The 21,473-nt window shown below is 67.8% G+C and overlaps 1 protein-coding gene across 2 annotated transcripts; it reads left to right on the top strand.

Moving 5' to 3' along the window:
- The first annotated feature begins 9,080 nt into the window (after positions 1 to 9,080).
- Positions 9,081 to 21,440, top strand: RASIP1 (Ras interacting protein 1). Of its 2 annotated transcripts, XM_065658041.1 has the most exons (12): positions 9,081 to 9,148; positions 10,230 to 10,365; positions 10,440 to 11,011; positions 11,732 to 12,093; positions 12,540 to 13,304; positions 13,680 to 13,717; positions 14,413 to 14,564; positions 16,106 to 16,215; positions 17,237 to 17,483; positions 18,758 to 18,930; positions 20,367 to 20,514; positions 20,935 to 21,440. In XM_065658041.1, exons 2-12 carry the CDS (start codon positions 10,238 to 10,240, stop codon positions 21,126 to 21,128), a joined length of 2,889 nt encoding a protein of 962 aa, XP_065514113.1. In that variant the 5' UTR covers positions 9,081 to 9,148; positions 10,230 to 10,237; the 3' UTR covers positions 21,129 to 21,440. The 2 variants fall into 2 exon arrangements, with proteins under 2 accessions (XP_065514113.1, XP_065514114.1); XM_065658042.1 differs by lacking the exons at positions 20,367 to 20,514; positions 20,935 to 21,440 and adding an exon at positions 19,914 to 19,988.
- The last annotated feature ends 33 nt before the right edge of the window (positions 21,441 to 21,473 follow it).

Genomic DNA, 21,473 nt, shown 5'->3' with positions numbered 1-21,473 from the left:
GTGGCGTCCCGTGGGGGGTGTCATGAGGTGCCGTGGGGGGTGTCGCGGGTGGCGTGGGGGGGGTGTCACGGGGGGGCGTGGGGTCCGTGGGGTCCCGTGGGGGTGTCGCGGGGTCCGTGGGGTTCTGGGGGAGGGAGCGTCGCAGGTTCCGTGGGGTGCGTGGGGTGGCCTGGGGTGTTCTGTGGGGTGTCGCGGGGTCCGTGGGGTGTCGCGGGGGGTTCGGGGGTGCGTGGGGTACCCACGAGCGTGTCCAGGACGGCCTTGGTGTCGCTGAGCAGCGCCTTGGCCAGGCTGGCGGCGCTGTCGAGCTCCACGCGTGGGTCGGGGGGCGGGCGCAGCCGCGGGGGGGGGCCGGACCAGCAGAGCCCGAGCAGCGCGAGCAGCCACGGGGCCCCTGCGGACACGGACACGCGGGTCAGGGGGAACGGGGGCACCGGCGGGAACGGGGGACCCCGGGCTTGGGGGGAGCGGGGGGACCGGCGGTCCCGGGGATGCAGATTTTGGGGATCCCGGAGCTGCGGATTCCGGGAGTCCTGGGGGTACCGGGACCGGGAATTTCGGGGCTCCCGGGACCGGGAATTTCGGGGCTCCCGGGGATTCCGAAGGTACCGGGGATGGGGAGTTCGGGCCTCCCGGGACCGGGAATTCCGGGGATCCCGGGGGTACCGGGGATGGAGATTTTGTGGATCCCGAGGCTGCGGATTCCGGGGCTCCCGGTGGTGCCGGGACCGGGAATTTCGGGGATCCCGGGACTGCGGATCCTGGAGCTCCCGGGGGCACCGGGACCGGGAATTTCGGGGATCCCGGGGATGGAGATTTCGGGGATCCCGGGACTGCGGATCCTGGAGCTCCCAGGGGCACCGGGACCGGGAATTTCGGGGCTTTCCGGGGATGGAGATTTCGGGGATCCCGGGGGTACCGGGGATGGAGATTTTGGGGATTCCGGGGATACCGGAGTTGGGAGTTCTCGGTGTTCCTGGTGTTCCCGGGGATGGGGATTCCGGGGATGCCGGGACTGCGGATCCTGGAGCTCCCGGTGCCCCCGGGACCGGGGATTTCGGGGCTCCCGGGACCGAGGGTTCCGAGGTTCCCAGGACTCCCGGGGATGGAGATTTTGGAGCTCCCGGGGGTACCGGGGATGGAGATTTCGGGGCTCCCGGGACTGGGAATTTCGGGGCTCCCGGGGATAAGGGTTCTGGGGTTCCCGGGGCTCCCGGGACCGGAGATCCTGGGACTCCCGGGACTGCGGATTTCGGGGGGACCGGGACCGGGGATCCTGGAGCGCCCGGGGCTGAGGGTTCTGGGGGTTTCGGGGCTCCCGGGACTGCGAATTCCGGGAGTCCCGGTGCTGCCGGGACCGGAGAATTCCGGGCTCCCGGGGCTGCGGATCCTGGAGCTCCCGGGGGTACCGGGGATGGAGATTTCGGGGCTCCCGGAACTCCCGGGAATCCCAGAATTTGGGGATCCCGGGGAGGAGGATCCCGGGAGTCGGGGCTCCCGGTGCTCCCGGGTTGGGGCTCTCGGGGCTGGGGGGCCCCGGGATTTGGGGTCCCGGGGACGGGGAGTCCCGGGATTTGGGGATACGGGACCGGGAGGTCCCGGTGCGCCCCGGATTTGGGGTCCCGGGGACCGGGGGTCCCGGGATTTGGGGATACGGGACCGGGAGGTCCCGGTGCGCCCCGAATTTGGGGTCCCGGGGACCGGGGGTCCCGGGATTTTGGAGCTGGGGGGGTCGCGAGATTTGGGGATAGGGGGACGGGGTCCCGGTGCGCCCGGGATTTGGGGCTCCCCGGACTGGGGGGGGTCCCGGGATTTGGGGCTCCGAGCGCGGGGGTTCCCGTCCCGTCCCGTCCCGTCCCGTCCCGGGTGGGCGGGCGGGGGGCGGCGGCGGCTCCTCCGTCCTGGGAGGTCCCGGCTGGAAAGTTTGATGCGGGGCTGAGTCAGGGGCGGCACCTGCGGGAGCCCCCGCGAGTGGGGGCGAGTGGGGGGCGAGTGGGGCCCACCCGCGGCGAGGGGGGGGACGTGCTGGGGGGGTGTGGGGGGGTCCCGGTGCGTGTGTCCGACCCCCCGAAAATCCTCCTCCCCCCCGGCCTCCCAAGCACCGCGCGGCCCCGGGCGGGTTGTGGGTCCCCACGCGTGTCCGGACCCCCCACGCGGGCGCGGCCGCCGCGGGCGGGCAGGTGCGGCCGGGGCCGTTCGTGCGGTTTGAGGCGCGGCGGCCGCTGCCCCACGGGGGTGGACGCGCCCGGTCCCGCCGCGGACGTGGGTGGGGGGGGCGGGGAGCGGGATCCACCCCCCACGGACACTCACACGCCCCCACGAGGCGGGGGGGGTGGGGGGTGTCACGGAGGCGCCCGCTGACCCCCGCGAAACGGTCCCGCCTCCCCCCACGCGTGTCCCCCCTCCCGCGGCACTTACTTGTCATGGTGGGGGCGGGAGGGTCGTTGGCACCCGCGGGACCCACCCGCGGCGGGGACGGGACCGTGGGGGGTGTGGGGGGCGTGTGGGGGGGTGTGGGGGGCGGTTGGGGGGGTTGTCACCCACGGACACGCTCCCACGGACGCGGACGCGCTCCCAAACTCACGGACACGCTCCCACTCTCACGGACGCGCTCCCAAACTCACGGACGCGCTCCCACGGACACGGACGCGCTCCCAAACTCACGGACGCGCTCCCAAACTCACGGACACGCACCCACGGACACGGACACGCACCCACGGACACGCTCCCAAACTCACGGACACGCTCTCACGGGCGCGAACACGCTCCCAAACTCAGGGACACGCACCCACGGACACGGACACGCTCCCAGACTCACGGACACGCTCCCACGGACACGGACACGCTCCCACTCAGCAGGACGCGCTCCCGGTCCCACTCCCCGGGACGCACGGCCACTCGCCCACTCACCGGGACACGTTCCCGCGCTCACGGCCACGCACCCACGGCCACTCTCCCACGCTCACAGACCCACTCGCGGCCCCACTCACTCTCCCCCCCCCACCCCGTTACAACGACACCCGCGGGCGGGAGGAGCCGCCGCGTCCCGCCCGCTCCCGGGACTCGCGTGGGAGCCGCCGGTGCCTCCGGGAGCGTGGCCGTGGCTCCGTGGCCGTGTCCCCGCGTGACGCCGGGTCCTCCCGCCCGCCCCCCCCCCTTTATACCCCGTTCGCCGCCGCCGCCGCCGATGACACACGCGTGAGTCACGGCTTTTCCATCCAGAGACCGGGGGGAGCGCGGCCGAGAAACCCCCCACGGCGGACACGGCCCCGGGGGGCGGCGGGACACGCGAGCCCCCCCCTCCCGAACCCCCCCCCCCCGGCCCCCAAACCCACGCACCGGGCTCGGTCCCGCCGGGGTCGTGGCGAGAAGCGGCGGCGGGACCGGCCCCCGCTCCGCCCCCCACGCAGGACCGGCCCCCGACCGGCCCCCGACCGGCCCCGGGGGGGCGGGTCCGCGCGGGGATCGGGCCCCTCGTGGGGATCGGGCCCCTCACGGGGGTTCGGTCCTTGCACCGGGACGGTCCCGGCGCCGGGATCGGGCCCTTCGCGGGGGGGTGGGGGGTCGGTTATTGATTGGGGATCGGTCCCGGTCCCGAGAGCGGTCCGGAGCCCGGATCGGGCCCTTCACGGGTGGGGTCGCTCTTTGCACGGGGGACATTCCCGGTACCGGGATCGGGCCCCTTCGTGGGGATCGGGCCCTTCCCGGGGTGGGGGGGGGGTCGGTTATTGCTGCGGGATCGGGCCCTTGAGCGGGATCGGGCCCTGCAGCGGGGTCCACGCGGTACCGGGACCCACTTGTCACCAGGATCGGGCCCCGCAGGTGCAGAAGCCGCTTCCACTCGCGACTCCCGCCCCCCCCCACCCCCCGCCCCGTGTCGCCCCCTTTCCCCGCCCCCCCCGCCCCCCCGCCCCGGGATGTCTCAGCCCCACGCGCGTCAGCGCCGGGACCCCCCGTGGGGCTGCGGGGGGGGGGGGGGGGCGGGACGAGCCGGGCGTGGGGACGCGTCCCGCGTGGGGACACCCGGAGCGGGGACACCCCGGCGGCGGGGGGGGGGGGCCCTAATGACCGGGTTGTCCCGCGGGACGAACCCACGGGCAGCACCCACGGCGCGGGGGGGGGGGGACCCACATCATCCCCCCCCCCCCCCCAACCGGGGCCACCCGCGCGTGGGCTCCGCCCCCCCCCCCCCCCCCCCGCGTTGGGCAACGGCGGCCGCGGGGGGGGCGGGGCGGGGGCGCGGTGACGTCAGCAGCGGCAGCAGCGGAAACCCCGCGCGGCCACAGCGGCGCGTGCGGCCCCCCCGGCCCCCCCGAGACCCGCACGGACCCACAGAGCGGGGTACGGACCCATAGGACAGGGTACGGACCCACAGACCCATAGAACAGGGTACGGACCCACAGAACGGGGTACGGACCCACAGACCCATAGAACAGGGTACGGACCCACAGACCGGGGTACGGACCCACAGACCCACAGAACAGGGTACGGACCCACAGACCGGGGTACGGACCCACACACCCACAGAACAGGGTACGGACCCATAGGGACCTGCACGGACCCACAGAACGGGGTACGGACCCACAGACTGGGGTACGGACCCATAGGACAGGGTACGGACCCACAGAACAGGGTACGGACCCATAGGGACCTGCACGGACCCACAGACCGGGGTACGGACCCACAGAGCAGGGTACGGACCCACAGACTGGGGTACGGACCCACAGACCCATAGAACAGGGTACGGACCCACAGACCGGGGTATGGACCCACAGACCCATAGAACAGGGTACGGACCCATAGGGACCTGCACGGACCCACAGAACAGGGTACGGACCCACAGACCGGGGTATGGACCCACAGACCCATAGAACAGGGTACGGACCCATAGGGACCTGCACGGACCCACAGAACGGGGTACGGACCCATAGAACAGGGTACGGACCCACAGACCCATAGAACAGGGTACGGACCCACAGACCGGGGTACGGACCCACAGAACAGGGTACGGACCCATAGAACAGGGTACGGACCCACAGACCCATAGAACAGGGTACGGACCCACAGAACGGGGTACGGACCCACAGAACAGGGTACGGACCCATAGAACAGGGTACGGACCCACAGACCCATAGAACAGGGTACGGACCCACAGAACAGGGTACGGACCCATAGGACAGGGTACGGACCCACAGAGACCTGCACGGATCCATAGAGACCCGTATGGACCCATAGAACAGGGTACGGACCCATAGACCCATAGAACAGGGTACGGACCCACAGAGACCCGCACGGACCCATAGAGACCCGTATGGACCCATAGAACAGGGTACGGACCCACAGAGACCCGCACGGACCCATAGAACAGGGTACGGCCCCATAGAGACCCGTGCAGCCCCACAGAACCGGGTACGGCCCCATATATCTGGGCACAGCCCCATTGAACCGAGTACAGCCCCATAGAGACCCGTACAGCCCCATAGACACGGGTACAGCCCCATAGACACGGGTACAGCCCCACAGAAGCGGGTACAGCCCCATAGACACGGGTACAGCCCCATAGAGACCGGTACAGCCCCATAGACACGGGTACAGCCCCATAGCTCTGGGTACAGAGCCAGGTACAGCCCCATATTGCTGGGTACAGCCCCATAGATACAGACCCTGCCCCACAGACACGGGTACCGCCCCATAGAGCTGGACACAGCCCCATAGAGCCGGGTACGGCCCCATTGATCTGGGTACGGCCCCATAGACCTGGGTACAGCCCCACAGCCGCGGCCCCTGCCCCATAACCGGTCCTTGCCCCATAGCCGCTGCCCTATAGCAACCACATCCCCGCCCCACTGCCGTGTCCCCCCCCCGCCCCACAGCCGCCCCACAGCCGCCACCCGCAGCCGCCGGCGGGGACTCGCGGGGGGGTCCCGGCGGCGGCCAAGTTCAAGTTCACGGCCAAGCCAAACACGCGCCGCCGTAAATATTTCGCTGCCAGGTGACGGTGTTTTTGGGGGGGGGGGGGGGGGGGGCGGGTCCGGCCCTGCCCCCCCCCCCCCCACTCCCCCTCCCCCCCTGCCTGTCCCGGCACGTGGGGCTGCGCCCTTGGCCTTGAACTTGGCCGGTCGGTCGGTGCCCGGTGGGTGTTTTTCCAGACAGTGGTTTTATTTTATTTTATTTTTTTTTTTTTTTTGGGGGGGGGAGGAATTGACCCCCCAAGCGGTGGGGGAGGGGGGTCATCCCTCCCCCCTCCCCGCACCACGTGACACCGGGTGGTTTCTTTCAATGGGGGGAGGGCGTTGAACTTGACCCCCCTCCCCCCCCCCCCCAAACAGCATCACCGGTGGTTTGGGGGGGGTGGTGGTTTTGGGGGGGGGGGGGATGGTGGTTTTGGGGGGGGGTTGATTTGCGTCCGCTCCAGGGGGGGGCGGTGGGAACGTGCGTCACGCGGTGACGTGGTCACCGGGGGGGGGGACACACAGTAATGGTGTCACCTCCACCCCCCCCTAAACCTCAACCCCCCCCCCCCGGGGTCACCGGGGGTGTCCCCGCGTCCCTGCGGTGGCAGCGGGGGGGTCACTGGGTCACTGTGTCACCGTCCCCGTGTCACCGTCACTGTCCCCGCCGTGTCCCCAGGTGACCCCGGGCGCGCATCCCGATGTCCCCATGTCCCCCCGTCCCCGCCCCCCCCCCGCCCCGTGTCCGACTGTCCGTCCCCCCCCCGTGTCTGTCTGTCCGTCCGTCCCCCCCCCCCCCCCCGGGTTGTGACGCAAACGCCCCCGGTCGGGGCGAGGGATGAGCGCGGACGGACGGACGGACGGACGGACACGTATGGGCGCTACAGGGGACGGGGCGGGGTCCGCGGTGGTGGGGGGGGGTCCGCACGCCCATATATGTGCGTATAGGAGCACGTATGCACACGTGTGTCCATATAGATCCACGGACATGCGTCGGGACGGGCTCGTGCGCCTGTACCTGGCTATAGGTGCGTGCGCGAGCCTTGGCCCCGCCCCCGGCCCCGCCCACCCCCGCCTGGCCCCGCCCACCCCCGCCTGGCCCCGCCCACCCCCGCCTGGCCCCGCCCGGCCCCCGCCTGGCCCCGCCCACCCCCGCCTGGCCCCGCCCACCCGGCCCGGACCCGCCCACCCCCGCCTGGCCCCGCCCACCCCCGCCTGGCCCCGCCCACCCCCGCCCGGCCCCGCCCACCCCGCCCGGCCCCGCCCACCAGCCCTCGTCGTCTCGGCAGCGCCCCCTGGCGGCCGAACGGCGGCGCTACGGCGAGCCGGGGCGGCTCCGAGGGGGATTTGGGGCAATTTGGGCGCTCCGAGGAGGATTTGGGGCAATTTGGGCGCTCCCAAGGGGATCTGCGGGTCTCCGAGGGGGATTGGGGGCCGGCTTTGGAGTCTCCGAGGGGAATTTGAGGCAGTTTGGCGGCTCCGAGGGAGCTTTGGGGTCTCCGGGGGGGGTTTGGGGAGCCCCGGCGGGGGGCAATTGGGGCAGTTTGGCGGCTCTGAGGAGGTTTTGGGGTCTCTGAGAGGGGTTTTGGGGGTTTGGTGCCGGTTTTGGGGCTCCCGGGGCTCCCAGGCGGCTCCGAGGAGAGGGGCGGGGCTTGAGAAAGGGGGCGGGGCTTGAGGAGAGGGGCGGGCTTGAGGAGAGGGGCGGGGCTTGAGAAAAGGGGCGTGGCCAGGCCGGCTCTCCGAGGGGCGGTACGTCATCGGGGGCGTGGCCACCTCTCCCCGCCTTCTGATTGGCTGCCGCTCTTCCCTCCGAAACGGCTCCTTCTCCCCCCCGCCAACGCCCGTCAATCACAACGCCGGGCAGCGGCGCGCGGGCGCCCTCCGTGCTCTCATTGGTTCGCCCCCGTGGAGGCGCGAGGGGCTCAGCCAATGGGAGGCGTGGACGGGGCGCGGTGGGCGGGACCGGCCGTGAGGGAGGAGAAGGCGCGATGGCGGCGGCGCCGCAGGGTCGCGGCCCAGGGGGACAAACGGCGGCCGGGAGGGGCCGGGCCCGGGCTGAGGGGTCGGGGAAGCCACCGGGGGCCGCCCTGGGGGTGCGGAGAAGGGGCTGGTTGCTGCCTTAGGGGTGCAGAGAAGGAGGTTTGGGCCACATCGTCGCCTTTCCCTCCTCAGCAATGGGGCCAGCGCGGGTTGTCCCCCCAAGGCCGCTTGTGGGGACGCAGCGAGTCATCTCGTTCCCCTCAGGACGGGGACAGGAGGGGCTGTGACCCCCCCCCAGGTGACACCCGTGTCCCCCCCATTGCTGTGACATCGCTGGGGCCCCCCCCAAGTGCCACCAGCGTCCCCAGCAGCACCTGCCGCGATGGGGGTGAGTCTGGGGGACGAGATTTGGGGGGGGGGATGATGCAGAGGCACCTGGGGGTGGCCCTGGTGCCATTGTCACCCCCAGAAAAGGGTGGGAACACCCCAGTGGGGTTGGGGTCCCCTCAAGGGGGTTGGAGACCCCCCAGTGGGGTTGGGAACCCCTCAGTGGGTTTGGGACACCCTAGTGGGGTTGGGGACCCCCACTTTGGATTGGGGACCCCTCAATGGGGTTAGGGGCCCCCCAGTGGGGTTGGGACCCCCCGCTTTGCATTGGGGACCCCTCAATGGGGTTGGGGAACCCCACAGTGGGGTTGGGACCCCCACTTTGCGTTGGGGACGCCTCAATGGGGTTGGGGAACCCCCCAGTGGGGTTGGGACCCGCCGCTTTGTGTTGGGGACCCCCCCTTTGTGTTGGGGGCCCCCCAGTGGGGTTGGGACCCCCCACTTTGCGTTGGGGACGCCTCAATGGGGTTGGGGAACCCCCCAGTGGGGTTGGGACCCGCCGCTTTGTGTTGGGGACCCCCCCTTTGTGTTGGGGGCCCCCCAGTGGGGTTGGGACCCCCTGCTTTGTGTTGGGGACCTCTCAATGGGGTGGTGGACCCCCCCTTTGGGTTGCCCCCCCCTCCTCCCCTCTTTGGCCCCTTGTCCTGTCCTGGCCCGTCCCCCACTTCCCTCCCCGCCCCCCCCCCATTTCCAGCCCCCCCTCCTGGTTTCCTGGCCGGACTCGCCCTTTCCTGCCCCCCCCCCGCCCCTTTGTCACCGTCACCGCTGTGGGGGGGACACACGAGTGGCACCGAGTGGCGTCGGGAGTCGGGGACAGCAGCGATTTGGGGGTGAGGGGGGGGAAAAGGGGGAGGGAGGGCTGGGGGGGGACACACGTGTCCCCTCAGGGGGTCCTGGGGGGGTCTTGGGGGTGGGGTCATTGGTGTCTCTATTGTCCCCAGTGTCACCCCCCAGGAGTTAATGGGGTTTGGGGGAGTGGTGAGGGGTGTCCACATTGTCCCCATTGTCCCCCCCGAGGAGTTAATGGGGTTTGGAGGGGTGGTGAGGGGTGTCCCCATTGTCCCCAGTGTCCCCTCCCTGGGGTTAATGGGGTTTGGGGGTGTCCTGGGTGGTCCCCAATGTCCCATCGCCCCCCAGGAACCCCCATATTGGGGTGCGGTGGGTGGTGTCCCCAATGTCCCCAGTGTCCCCCCCTCCCCCGAGTGGCGGCATTCGGGGGGTCCTGGGGGTTTAGGGGGTGATTTGGGTGCGGTGGGTGGTGTCCCCAGTGTCCCCCCCAAGGTGAGGCCATGAGAGGAGCACGGGGGGGGGGCAGCCCCCGCTTTGGGAAACCCGATTTAGGGGGTTCAGAGGGGTCCCAGTTTGGGGCTGAGCGCTGGTTGGGGCTTCAGGGGGTGCTGTGGGTGTTGTCCCCGATGTCCCCAACGTGTCCCCAATGTCCCCCCCCCGCCATGGAGGAGCGGGGGGGGGGCAGCCCCCCCTTTGGGAAACCCTGTTTGGGGGGTCCTGGGGTGGGGGCGAGCCCTGGGTGGGGGGTTCAGGGGGTTCGGGGGGTGCTGGGGGTGTTGTCCCCAATGTCCCCCCCGTGTCCCCCCCCAGGTGAGGCCATGGAGGAGCGTGGGGGGGGCAGCCCCCGCTTCGGGAAGCCCCATTTGGGGGGTCCTGGGGTGGGGGTGAGCCCTGGGTGGGGGGTTCAGGGGGTTCGGGGGGTGCTGGGGGTGTTGTCCCCAATGTCCCCCCCGTGTCCCCCCCCAGGTGAGGCCATGGAGGAGCGTGGGGGGGGCAGCCCCCGCTTCGGGAAGCCCCATTTGGGGGGTCCTGGGGTGGGGGTGAGCCCTGGGTGGGGGGTTCAGGGGGTTCGGGGGGTGCTGGGGGTGTTGTCCCCAATGTCCCCCCCGTGTCCCCCCCCAGGTGAGGCCATGGAGGAGCGCGGGGGGGGCAGCCCCCGCTTCGGGAAGCTCCATTTCCCAGTGGGTCTGTGGATCAACTCCCCCAAGAAGCGCTTGGCCAAGATGAGCAGCCGCTGGCCCAGCGCCGCCTCCGTCCGGTCAGACCCTTTTCTCCCCCTTTTCCCCCCAAAACGCTGCTCCGTACCCCCCCGTGACCCCCCCCCGCCCACAGATCCACCTCCTCGGACACCACGAGCCGCGGCAGCGAACCCCCCGACCCGCGGCCCCCCCAGAAACCCAAACCCCCCCGGCACAAGCGCCTCTCCAACCTGTTCCACCGCGGCTGGGCCAGCGAGAAGAAACTGGCGGAGCTGATCGAGCCCCTCGGGGTGGGGACGGTGACGGGAGCGGGGGGGACGCCCCAAAACGTCCCCTCCGCCCCCCCCCAGCCCCCCGGCATCCTCAAGATTTTCGGGGGGGACCTTTCCCGGGGAGCGAATTACAAGAGCGTGTTGGCGACGCCGCGATCCAGCGCGCGGGAGCTGGTGCTGGAGGCGCTGGAGCGGTACGGGGTGACCCCCGACGGGGACAGCGGGGACATCGGGGACACCTTCGTGCTGTGTGACGTGGTGGGGAGGGCGGGGGGGCCCGGGGGGGGGTGGGTCCCCGAGCACCTGCGGGTTTTGGGGGACGCGGAGCGGCCGCTGGTGCTGCAGGACGTCTGGAAACCCAAACCGGGCTGTTCGCGGCGCTTCGAGATCCGGCGGCGGCACGAGGTGGAGCGAGCGGGGGACGGCGAGGAGGGTGAGCCCCCGCGCCCCAAATCTGGGGGGTTCCCCCCAAAAATCGGGGGGTTTTGGGGTGTTATCCCCTGAAATTGGGCGGTTGTGGATCCCCTTCCCGTGGGCTGGTTTGGGGTCTCTTCCCATGGGCTGATGTTGGGGTCCCTCCAAATAGGCTGGTTTTGGGGTTTCCCCCCCCCTCCAAAAGCAGCTGGTTTTGGGGTCCCCCAAAAGGCCGGTTTTGCGGTGTCCTCCCCCAAATTGGATGGTTTGGGGCACCCGTTTCATGGGCTGGCTTGGGGTCTCTTCCCATGGGCTGCCTTGGGGGTGTCCCCATCCAAATAGGCTGGTTTTGGGGTGTCCCCCCAAATGGGCTGGTTTCGGGGTCCCCCAATAGGTGGGGTTTGGGGTGATCTCCCCCAAAATCAGGGGGTTTTGGGGTGTTATCCCCTGAAATTGGGTGGGTTTGGGTCCTCTTTCCATGGACTGATTTGGAGTGTCCTCCCCATGGGCTGGTTTTGGAGTGTCCCCCAAAATATGTTGGTTTTGGGGTCCTTCCAAATAGGCTGGTTTTGGGGTGCACCCCCCAATAGTCTGGTTTTGGCCCCCCCCATAATTGACGTTTTTTGGGGTGCTCCCCCCCCCAAATACTCTGGTTTTTGGCCTCCCCCCCCCAGGCTGGTTTTGGGCTGTCCCCCCATCCCTGATCGGGGTGTCCCCCATTTTCCTCCTGCCCCCCCAGCTGTGACCCCCCCTCCCCGCCGCCTCCAGCGCAACCGTTCCCGCGCCGCCTCGGGGGGGCCCCCCCCGGCCCCCCCCAAAAACGGGGGCGCCCCCGGCGACCCCCCCGCCCCCCTGCGCCGCAGCATCAGCGACGTCAACCTGAGCATCAAGCGGCGCCGCGACCGCAGGAACGTGCTGAGCGTGGCCCCCCCGGCCACCCCCCCGGACCCGGAGCACCCCCAAAGCGGCCCCCCCGCCCCCCCCGACCAGCCGGGGGGTCCCCAGGACGAGGGGGGGGCCCTGGAGCCGCTGGCGCAGTGTCTGATCCAGCCCCCCCGCCGACTCCCGTTCTTCCTGCTGCTGCGGGGCTACGGGCCGCAGGTGGGGAGGCCCCCAAAAATGCACCGTGTCCCCCTCCCAATCCTCCTCCTGCCCCCACAAGTCCCCCCCTTTTTCCTTGGCCCCCCCAAATCCTTTTCCTTGCCCCCCGCTTTCCTCACCCCCAACTCCCTCCCCTTTTCCCCCCATTTATGTCACCCCTCGAGTCCCCCCCCTTTTATCACCCCATAAATCCCCCCTCCCCCTTTTTCTGCCCCCCCCTTTTAATCACTCCCTTTTTATTCCCCCCCACATATTCCCCTTTGTTTTCATCACCCCAAAATGGGCCCCCCCAGCCCCCCCCTTTTAATCGTCCCCCCAAAGTCCCCCTCACTTTTTCTTGCCCCCCCAAACCCCCTTTTTCCTCGGCCTCCCCCAAATGTTCCCCATTTACCTCCCCCCCAACTCCCCCATTTTTATTGCCCCCCCCCTTTTCTCGCCCCCCCCAGGACTTTGTCATCTACGTCATGACCCGTCCCCAACACGTCTTCGGCCGCCGCCCCCAAAAGCCCCCCGAAAAACCCGCGGGACCCCCCGAAAAAACGGGGGGAGGCCCTGAAAAATCGGGGGGGCCCCCGTTTGTCATCGACACCTTCCTGGAGGCCCCCGACATCCTCCCCCGGCACTGCCTGGTGCAGGGGGGGGGCGACGCCGCGGACGCCGGGGACCCCCCCCCCGCCACCCTGCGCCCTTTTCGGGGGGCGCCCGTCACCCACAACGGGGTCCCCCTGTTCCACCCCGCCCCCCTGCGCCCCGGGGACATTTTGGGGCTGGGGGAGCACTTTTTGTTCCTTTACCAAGACCCCCGGTGTCCCTTCCCCGCGCCCCCTCCTTGGCTGCCCCCCCCGACCCCCTTGCTGGGCCTGGGGGGGGTTTTGGGGTGCGGGGGGTGCGGGTGCCCCCCCAAAAAACGCGAGGCAGCTGTTCGGGGGGCCCTGGAGACCCCCCGGCCCGAACTGCGGTTCCGACCCCAGGACCGGGAGGTTTTGCTGCGGGAAATCGTGCGGCTGCGACCGGGGGGGGACGGGGACCCCGGGGACGCCCCCGAGGATGGTTTTGGGGTGTCCCCCCACCCCGGGGAGGAGGAAACAGGGGCGCTGGCCCCCGCGTTCCTGCTGGGGCTGTGTCTGGAACACGCGGGACGAGCGTTTCCCCCCCAGGAGCTGCCGGGACTGCTGCAGCGCGTGGCCGCCGTCATCAGGGACAGCGTCTGGGTGAGTTGGGGACATTGGGGACGCTGGGGGGGACATTGAGACATCGGGGGGGACATGGGGACGTGGGATATGGGGGGACATGGGGTGTTTTGGGGAGTCCCCCCCTGCTGCAGCGCGTGGCCGCCGTCATCAGGGACAGCGTCTGGGTGAGGTGGGGACACTGGGGGCATTTGGGGACACTGGGGACACTGCGGGGGACATGGGGACATCAGGGGGATGCGGGGGCACGGGTTGTGGGGGGATTTTGGGGACACAGGGGCTGTTTTGGGGGTTCCCCCCCCATCGGGTGGCCGTGCTGCTCAGAGAGAGTGTCGGGGGGAGTTGGGGACACTTGGGGACATTGGGGACGTGGGTGACGCTCCCGTCCCCCCCCAGGAGAAGATCAAGGAGATCGGGGAGCGGCAGCCGGAGCTGTGAGTGCCCAAAACCCCCAAATTCCCCCAAAACCCCCAAATTCCACCCAACTCCCCCAAATCCTCCCAGACTCCTCCCAAATCCCCCCCAAACTCTCCCCCAAATGCAACCCCCTGTCCCCCTTGTCCCCGTGTCTCCCCCCGTCCCCGTGTCCCCCCCGTCCCCGCGTCCTCCATCCCCTTGTCCCCCCCCCGTCCCCCCCCCGGTCCCCGTGTTCCCCCCGTCCCTCGTGTCCCCCCGTCCCCGTGTCCCCCCCCATCCCTGCGTCCTCCATCCCCCTGTCCCTCCCCCGTCCCCCACCCGGTCCCCGTGTCCCCCCCGTCCCCGCGTCCCCCCCATCCCTGCGTCCTCCATCCCCCTGACCCCCCCCTGTCCCCCCCCCGGTCCCCGTGTCCCCCCCGTCCCCGCGTCCCCCCCGTCCCCGCGTCCTCCATCCCCTTGTCCCCCCCCGTCCCCACCCCGGTCCCTGTGTTCCCCCCGTCCCTCGTGTCCCCCCGGTCCCCGTGTCCCCCCATCCCTGTGTCCCCCCCTTCCCGTGCCCCCCATCCCCATGTCCCCCTTCCCGTGCCCCCCATCCCTGTGTCCCCCCCTTCCCGTGCCCCCCCATCCCCATGTCCCCCTTCCCGTGTCCCCCCATCCCTGTGTCCCCCCCTTCCCGTGCCCCCCATCCCCATGTCCCCCTTCCCGTGTCCAGCCCCCCGGACGCCGCCCCCCCCGCCGCCCCCGACCCCCCCTCGGTCGCCCGGGACCTCCGGCCCCTGTTCCTGTGGCTGGCGAACGTAACGGAGCTGCTGAACCTGGCGCAGCGCAACGTGGTCAACATGGAGAGAGAAATGGAGATAGAGGGTGAGAAACCCCTAAAACACCCCAAAATAACCCCAAAACCACCCTGGGGAGGGAGAGGAGACACAAACCCACCCCAAAATACCCCCAAAACACCCCAAAACGTGAGCGAGCTGCTGAACCTGGCACAGCGCAGCGTGGTCAACATGGAGAGAGAAATGGAGATAGAGGGTGAGAAACCCCTAAAACACCCCAAAATAACCCCAAAACCACCCTGGGGAGGGAGAGGAGACACAAACCCACCCCAAAATACCCCCAAAATACCCCCAAAACACCCCAAAACGTGAGCGAGCTGCTGAACCTGGCACAGCGCAGCGTGGTCAACATGGAGAGAGAAACGGAGATAGAGGGTGAGAAACCCCTAAAACACCCCAAAATAACCCCAAAACCACCCTGGGGAGGAAGAGGAGACACAAACCCACCCCAAAATACCCCCAAAATACCCCCAAAACACCCCAAAACGTGAGCGAGCTGCTGAACCTGGCACAGCGCAGCGTGGTCAACATGGAGAGAGAAACAGAGATAGAGGGTGAGAAACCTCTAAAATACCCCAAAATAACCCAAAATTGGGGCTGGGGACGGAGAGAGCGCTGGACATGGAGGGTGAGACCCCAAAATACCCGTAAATCACCCCAAAAATACCCTGAAAATGGGGCCGCGGATGGAATGGGAGCTGGATGGTGAGACCAAAACCACCCCAATAAACAGGCGGGTTTTGGTGTGCACCCCCCCAAAAATGGGTGAGATTTGGAGTGTCCCCCCCAATAAATGGGCAGGGTTTGGGGTGTCCCCCCCGATAAACAGGTGGGTTTTGGGGTGCACCCCCCCCAATAAATGGGTGAGTTTTGGGGTGTCACCCCCAATCAGTGGGTGGGTTTTGGGGTGTCCCCCAATGAATGGGTGGGTTTTGGGGTGTCACCTCCAATGAATGGGCAGGTTTTGGGGTGCCCCCCAATAAATGGGTGAGTTTTGGGGTGTCCCCTAGTGAATGGGCGAGTTTTGGGGTGTCCCCCCAAGCAATGGGCGGGTTTTGGGGTGTCCCCCCCAATCAATGGGCAGGGTTTGGGGTGTCCCCCCCGATAAACAGGTGGGATTTGGGGTGCACCCCCCCCCAATAAATGGGTGGGTTTTGGGGTGTCCCCCCATCAATGGGCGGGTTTTGGGGTGTCCCCCCAATGAATGGGCAGGTTTTGGGGTGTCCCCCCAATGAATGGGTGAGTTTTGGGGTATCCCCCTCAATGAATGGGCAGGTTTTGGGGTGCCCCCCAATAAATGGGTGAGTTTTGGGGTGTCCCCCCATCAATGGGCGGGTTTTGGGGTGCCCCCCAATGAATGGGTGGGTTTTGGGGTGTCCCCCCATCAATGGGCGGGTTTTGGGGTGTCCCCCCAATGAATGGGTGAGTTTTGGGGTGTCCCCCCCAATCAATGGGCAGGTTTTGGGGTGTCCCCCAATCAATGGGTGGGTTTTGGGGTGTCCCCCCATCAATGGGTGGGTTTTGGGGTGTCCCCCCAATGAATGGGCGGGTTTTGGGGTGTCCCCGCAGGGCCGTCCCCGGAGGTGACGAGCGACCTGGACACGTGTGACGAGGCCATGGCCACGCTGGACGAGGTCGTCATGTCCACCTTCCAGCAGTGCGTCTATTACCTCACCAAGGTGGCCCCAAAACCCCCCGAAACAGCCCCAAAGCCCCCTTTCCCTTTTAACCCCCCTTTCCCCACTTTTTCCCCACTTTTCCCCACTTTTTCTCCACTTCTCCCCCTTCCCTTTAACCATTTTCCCTGTTTTTCCCCGTTTCCTCCCCTTCCCCTTTCCCTGCCTTTTCCCCATTTTCCCCATTTTTCCCCCTTCCCCTTTAACTACTTTCCCCCGTTTTTTTCCCCCGCTTTTTTCCCTGTTTTCCCCCATTTCAGTCCCTGTACGCGACGCTGCTGCTGCTGCTGGAGTCCAACCCGTTTTTCCCCGTTTTTTCCCCCATTTTTCCCCATTTCAGTCCCTGTACGCGACGCTGCTGCTGCTGCTGGAGTCCAACCCTTTTTTTCCCTGTTTTTTCCCCATTTTCCCCCGTTTTCCCCCATTTCAGTCCCTGTACACGACGCTGCCGCTGCTGCTGGAGTCCAACCCTTTTTTCCCCCACTTTTCCCCCATTTTTCCCCAGTTTTTCCCCCATTTTTCCCCGTTTTCCCCCACTTCAGTCCCTGTACGCGACACTGCTGCTGCTGCTGGAGACCAACCCGTTTTTTCCCCATTTTTCCCCCATTTTTCCCCGTTTTCCCCCATTTCAGTCCCTGTACGCGACGCTGCCGCTGCTGCTGGAGTCCAACCCGTTTTTTCCCCATTTTTCCCCCATTTTTCCCCGTTTTCCCCCATTTCAGTCCCTGTACGTGACGCTGCCGCTGCTGCTGGAGTCCAACCGTTTTTTCCCCATTTTTGCCCCATTTTTCCCCATTTTTTCCCCATTTTTCCCCCATTTTTCCCCATTTCAGTCCCTGTACGCGACACTGCCGCTGCTGCTGGAGTCCAACCCTTTTTTCCCCCATTTTTCCCCAGTTTTCCCCCCATTTTTCCCCATTTTCCCCCACTTCAGTCCCTGTACGCAATGCTGCCGCTGCTGCTGGAGTCCAACCCGTTTTTTCCCCGTTTTTTCCCCATTTTTCCCCATTTTTCCCCATTTCAGTCCCTGTACGCGACGCTGCCGCTGCTGCTGGAGTCCAACCCGTTCTCGGGCGCGGGGGAGCCCAGCGCCGGGGGGGGCCCGGACCTGGGGGGGGTCCCCGAGGGGCTGCGCCCCACGCTGGGGCTGTTCCGGGTGACGCTGCGACTGTCCCACGAGTGTCACCTGCACCCGGACCTGGTGTCCCAGACCTTCGGCTACCTGTTCTTCTTCTGCAACGCGTCGCTCTTCAACACCCTCATGGAGAAAGGTGGCGCTGGGGGGGGCCCTATGGGCTCTGGGGGGGGCACAGGGGTCTGGGGGGGTCACAGGGGTCTGGGGGTGTCCCCAGGGGTGTCCCCAGGGGGGTCCTGGGGGTGTCACCTGCACCCGGACCTGGTGTCCCAGACCTTCGGGTACCTGTTGTGCAACGTGTCCCTGTTCAACACCCGCATGGAGAAAGGGGGGGCGGGGGCGGGGTTTGGGGGGGTCCCTGTGAGATTTGGGGGGCCCTGGGGGGGTCTCAGGGTGTCCCCAAGGTGTCACGGGGGGTCCTGGGGGGTGTCACCTGCACCCCAACCTGGTGGCACCTTGTGCAACGCTTCAACACCTGCATGGAGAAACGTGGGTCTGGGGGGGGGGTTTGGGGGTCTCTGGGGTTTTGGGGGGCCCTGGGGGGGGTCCCTGGGGTGTCACCTGCACCCCGAGCTGGTGTCACCTCCTTGTGCAACGTCCTCATGGAGAAACGTGGGTCTGGGGGTGCCCTGGAGGGTTTGGGGGTCCCTTGGGGGTCTGGGGGGGTCCCTGGGGGTTTGGGGGTCCCTGGGGGGTCCCCACGGTGTCACATCCTTGTGCGACGTCCCCATGGAGAAAGGTGGGTCTGGGGGGGGTTTGGGGGTCCCTGGGGGGTCCCCACGGTGTCACGTCCTTGTGCGACGTCCCCATGGAGAAAGGTGGGTCTGGGGGGGGTTTGGGGGTGTGGGGCAGATCCGGGGGTCCCGTTTCCCCCCCATTTCCTCCCAGTTTCCTCCCATTGTCCGTCACTGGGACCAGCAGGAAACGGCCCCTTTGTGCGGCAGGAAAGGGGGGGTTGGGGACACGGGGCCGGGATTTGGGGTCACAGGGGGGTCAGTGACACCCCCCTGCCCCCCCCTTCATTTTGGTGTCCCCCCCTCCCCATTTTTAGTCCCTTTTTCTGCAGCACCTGGTGCTGCTGGGGGTGGGACTGGGGCCACGGGGACAGGATTGGGGGCCATGGGGACAGGATTTGGGGACACGGGGCCAGGATTTGGGGTCACCATTAGGTGCGGGGGGGCCGGTGCCACCCCCTAACCCCCTCCCATTAATTTGCGTCCCCCCCATTTTTGCGTCCCCCCCATTTTCACGGGTCCCCTCTTCTCATGGTGGCTGGGGGGGGGGTGGGTGGCACTGGGGACACGGGGCCGGGATTTGGGGACACGGGGCCGGGATCTGGGGTCAGCGGTGGGTGCGGGGGGGTCGGTGCCACCCCCTGACCCCCCCCCCCGGTAATTCGTGTCCCCCCAGGGGGTGCAGGTCCCTTCTTCCAGTGGTGGAGGGGGGTCCGGATCCGCACCAACCTGGACCTGGTGCTGGAGTGGCTGACGGCGCTGGGGCTCGGGGACATCGCTGCCGAGTTCTTCAGGAAGGTGTCAGCCACGGCCACGCTGCTCTGCACCCCAAAATCCTGCCTGACAAAGGTGGGGACACTCGGGGACATCGGGGGGACGCTTGGGGACATTGTGGGGATGCTTCTGGAACAGTGGGAATGGGACTTGGGGACATTCAGGGGCACTTTGGGGACACTGAGAGCACGAGGTGTCGGTCACCCCCGCCCTGCTCTGCACCCCAAATCCTGCCTGACAAAGGTGGGGACACTCGGGGACGTCGGGGGGACGCTTGGGGACATTGTGGGGATGCTTCGGGAACAGTGGGAATGGGACTTGGGGACATGCAGGGGCACTTTGGGGACACTGAGAGCACGAGGTGTTGGTCACCCCCACCCTGCTCTGCACCCCAAATCCTGCCTGACAAAGGTGGGGACACTCGGGGACATCGGGGGGACGCTTGGGGACATTGTGGGGATGCTTTGGGAACAGTGGGAATGGGACTTGGGGACATTCAGGGGCACTTTGGGGACACTGAGAGCACGAGGTGTCGGTCACCCCCACCCTGCTCTGCACCCCAAATCCTGCCTGACAAAGGTGGGGACACATGGGGACATCACGGGGACATGTTGAGGATAGTGGGGACCCAGAGGGATGGCACTTGGGGACATCGTGGGGATGCTTCAGGGACAGTGGGAATGGGATTTGGGGACATTTTGGGGACATTCAGGGATACGTGGGGACACGGGGACACAGAGCACAAGGTCTCCGCACCCCCAATCCTGCCTGGGCACGGTGGGGACACTTGGGGACATAGAAGGGACATTAAGAAGGGGAGCGAGGACAGGGGGAGGTGACACCGTGCCCCCATGGGACATGGGGTGTGGGGACCCAGTAGGACAGGGGACGAGGGACCCAGGTTTGGGGACATGGGTGGCTGGGGGTTGGTGTCCCCGAGGTGACAGCGTGTCCCCAATGTCCCCCATGTGTCCCTGCTGACCTCACTGATGTCCCCAATGTGTCCCCATTGTTCCCAAGTCCCCACTGATGTCCCCAACGTGTTCCCATGTCCCCAGGCCAGCTGGTCCCGTCTCCGCACTGAGTACCCGGCGCTGTCCCCAGTGTGTCCCCACTGATGTCCCCAGTGTGTCCCCATTGTGTCCCATGTCCCCAGGCCAGTTGGTCCCGTCTCTGCACCGAGTACCCAGCGCTGTCCCCAGTGTGTCCCCACTGATGCCCCCGCTGTGTCCCCAATGTCCCCACTGATGCCCCCACTGTGTCCCCACTGATGCCCCCACTGTGTCCCCACTGATGCCCCCACTGTGTCCCATGTCCCCACTGATGTCCCCACTGTGTCCCATGTCCCCAGGCCAGCTGGTCCCGTCTCTGCACCGAGTACCCAGCGCTGTCCCCAGTGTGTCCCCACTGATGCCCCCACTGTGTCCCCAATGTCCCCACTGTGTCCCCACTGATGCCCCCACTGTGTCCCATGTCCCCATTGATGTCCCCACTGTGTCCCATGTCCCCAGGCCAGCTGGTCCCGTCTCCGCACCGAGTACCCGGCGCTGTCCCCGGCCCAGCTGCACCACGTCCTGTGTCACTACCAGCTGGGCCAGGGGACAGCGGCCCCGCCCGCCTGGGACCCCCCTGCTGAGGAGCGCGACGAGGCCACCAGCGGTGGGTGACACCCCGGGACCCCCCCGTCCCCTCCCTGTGTCCCTGTCACCCCCAGGACCCCCTGTCCCCTCCCCATGTCCCTGTCACCCCTGTGTCACCCCCATCCCCTCCCTGTGTCCCTGTCACCCCCTGTCCCTTCCCTGTGTCCCTGTCACCCCCGGGAGCCCCTGTCCCTTCCCTGTGTCCCGTCACCCCCCCAGACCCCCTGTCCCTTCCCTGTGTCTGTGTCACCCCCATGTCCCCTGTCTCCGTGTCCCTGAGGTGACTCCTGTCCCTTGTCACCCCCCTGTGCCCTTGTCCCCATTGTCCTTGTCACCCCCATGTCCCCACAGGTCACATCTTCAAGAGTTTCTTTGAGCACCCTTGTCCCCATCCTGCCCCATGTCCCCCTTGTCCCCAATGTCCCCATTGTCCCCGCAGGTGACATCTTTGAGAGCTTTTCCGAGCACCCCCCGCTGCTGCTCCCCGGGCGGGGGTTCCGGCTGCGCCCGGGGGAGCCGGTGACCGAGGGGGGGCTCCTGCGGCCCCTCCTGCGCCTGCGCCGCCTCCTCTGGGACCTGGAGCAGGGACAGCCCGACCCTGACCCCGAGGGGACACCCCCTGGGACCCTGTGACCCCCCGGGCATGGGGACACTCTGCAACTTGTACCACTCAAGTCCTGGAATTCGGGGGGGTGTGTGTCCCCCACCCAGTGTGACCTTGACCTTGAGGAGATCCCCTGAACTTGGGGACCCCCCCCCCCCCAGACCCCTGTGACCCCCCGGGGGGGTTGTGACAACTTGGGGACATCCCCAAGGGTCCCTCTGCCACTTGTGCCAGCTGCTCTGGCACCTGGACCAGGCTCGTGTCCCCTCCCAGCCCCTCCATGACCTTGACCTTGTGAAGACCCTGTGACCCCCCCAATAAAGGTCAAGTGACACAACTGTCACCTGCTGGGACATCCCTGTGCCCCCCCCAGG

This window comes from Caloenas nicobarica, unplaced genomic scaffold (genome assembly GCF_036013445.1).
Source record: "Caloenas nicobarica isolate bCalNic1 unplaced genomic scaffold, bCalNic1.hap1 Scaffold_418, whole genome shotgun sequence".
Taxonomy (NCBI): Eukaryota; Metazoa; Chordata; class Aves; order Columbiformes; family Columbidae; genus Caloenas; species Caloenas nicobarica.
The sequence above is the reverse complement of the archived record's forward strand: the minus strand, read 5'-3'. Positions and strand labels throughout refer to the sequence as shown.

What these genes read in the sequence shown, in the direction of transcription:
- RASIP1 (XM_065658041.1), top strand. Translation starts at nt 10,238, where the DNA reads ATGGAGGAGCGCGGGGGGGGCAGCCCCCGCTTCGGGAAGCTCCATTTC. An exon ending in GAGAGAAATGGAGATAGAGG is followed by an intron (nt 14,565 to 16,105) that starts GTGAGAAACCCC and finishes GTGTCCCCGCAG; the next exon opens with GGCCGTCCCCGGAGGTGACG. An exon ending in CAACACCCTCATGGAGAAAG is followed by an intron (nt 17,484 to 18,757) that starts GTGGCGCTGGGG and finishes GTGTCCCCCCAG; the next exon opens with GGGGTGCAGGTCCCTTCTTC.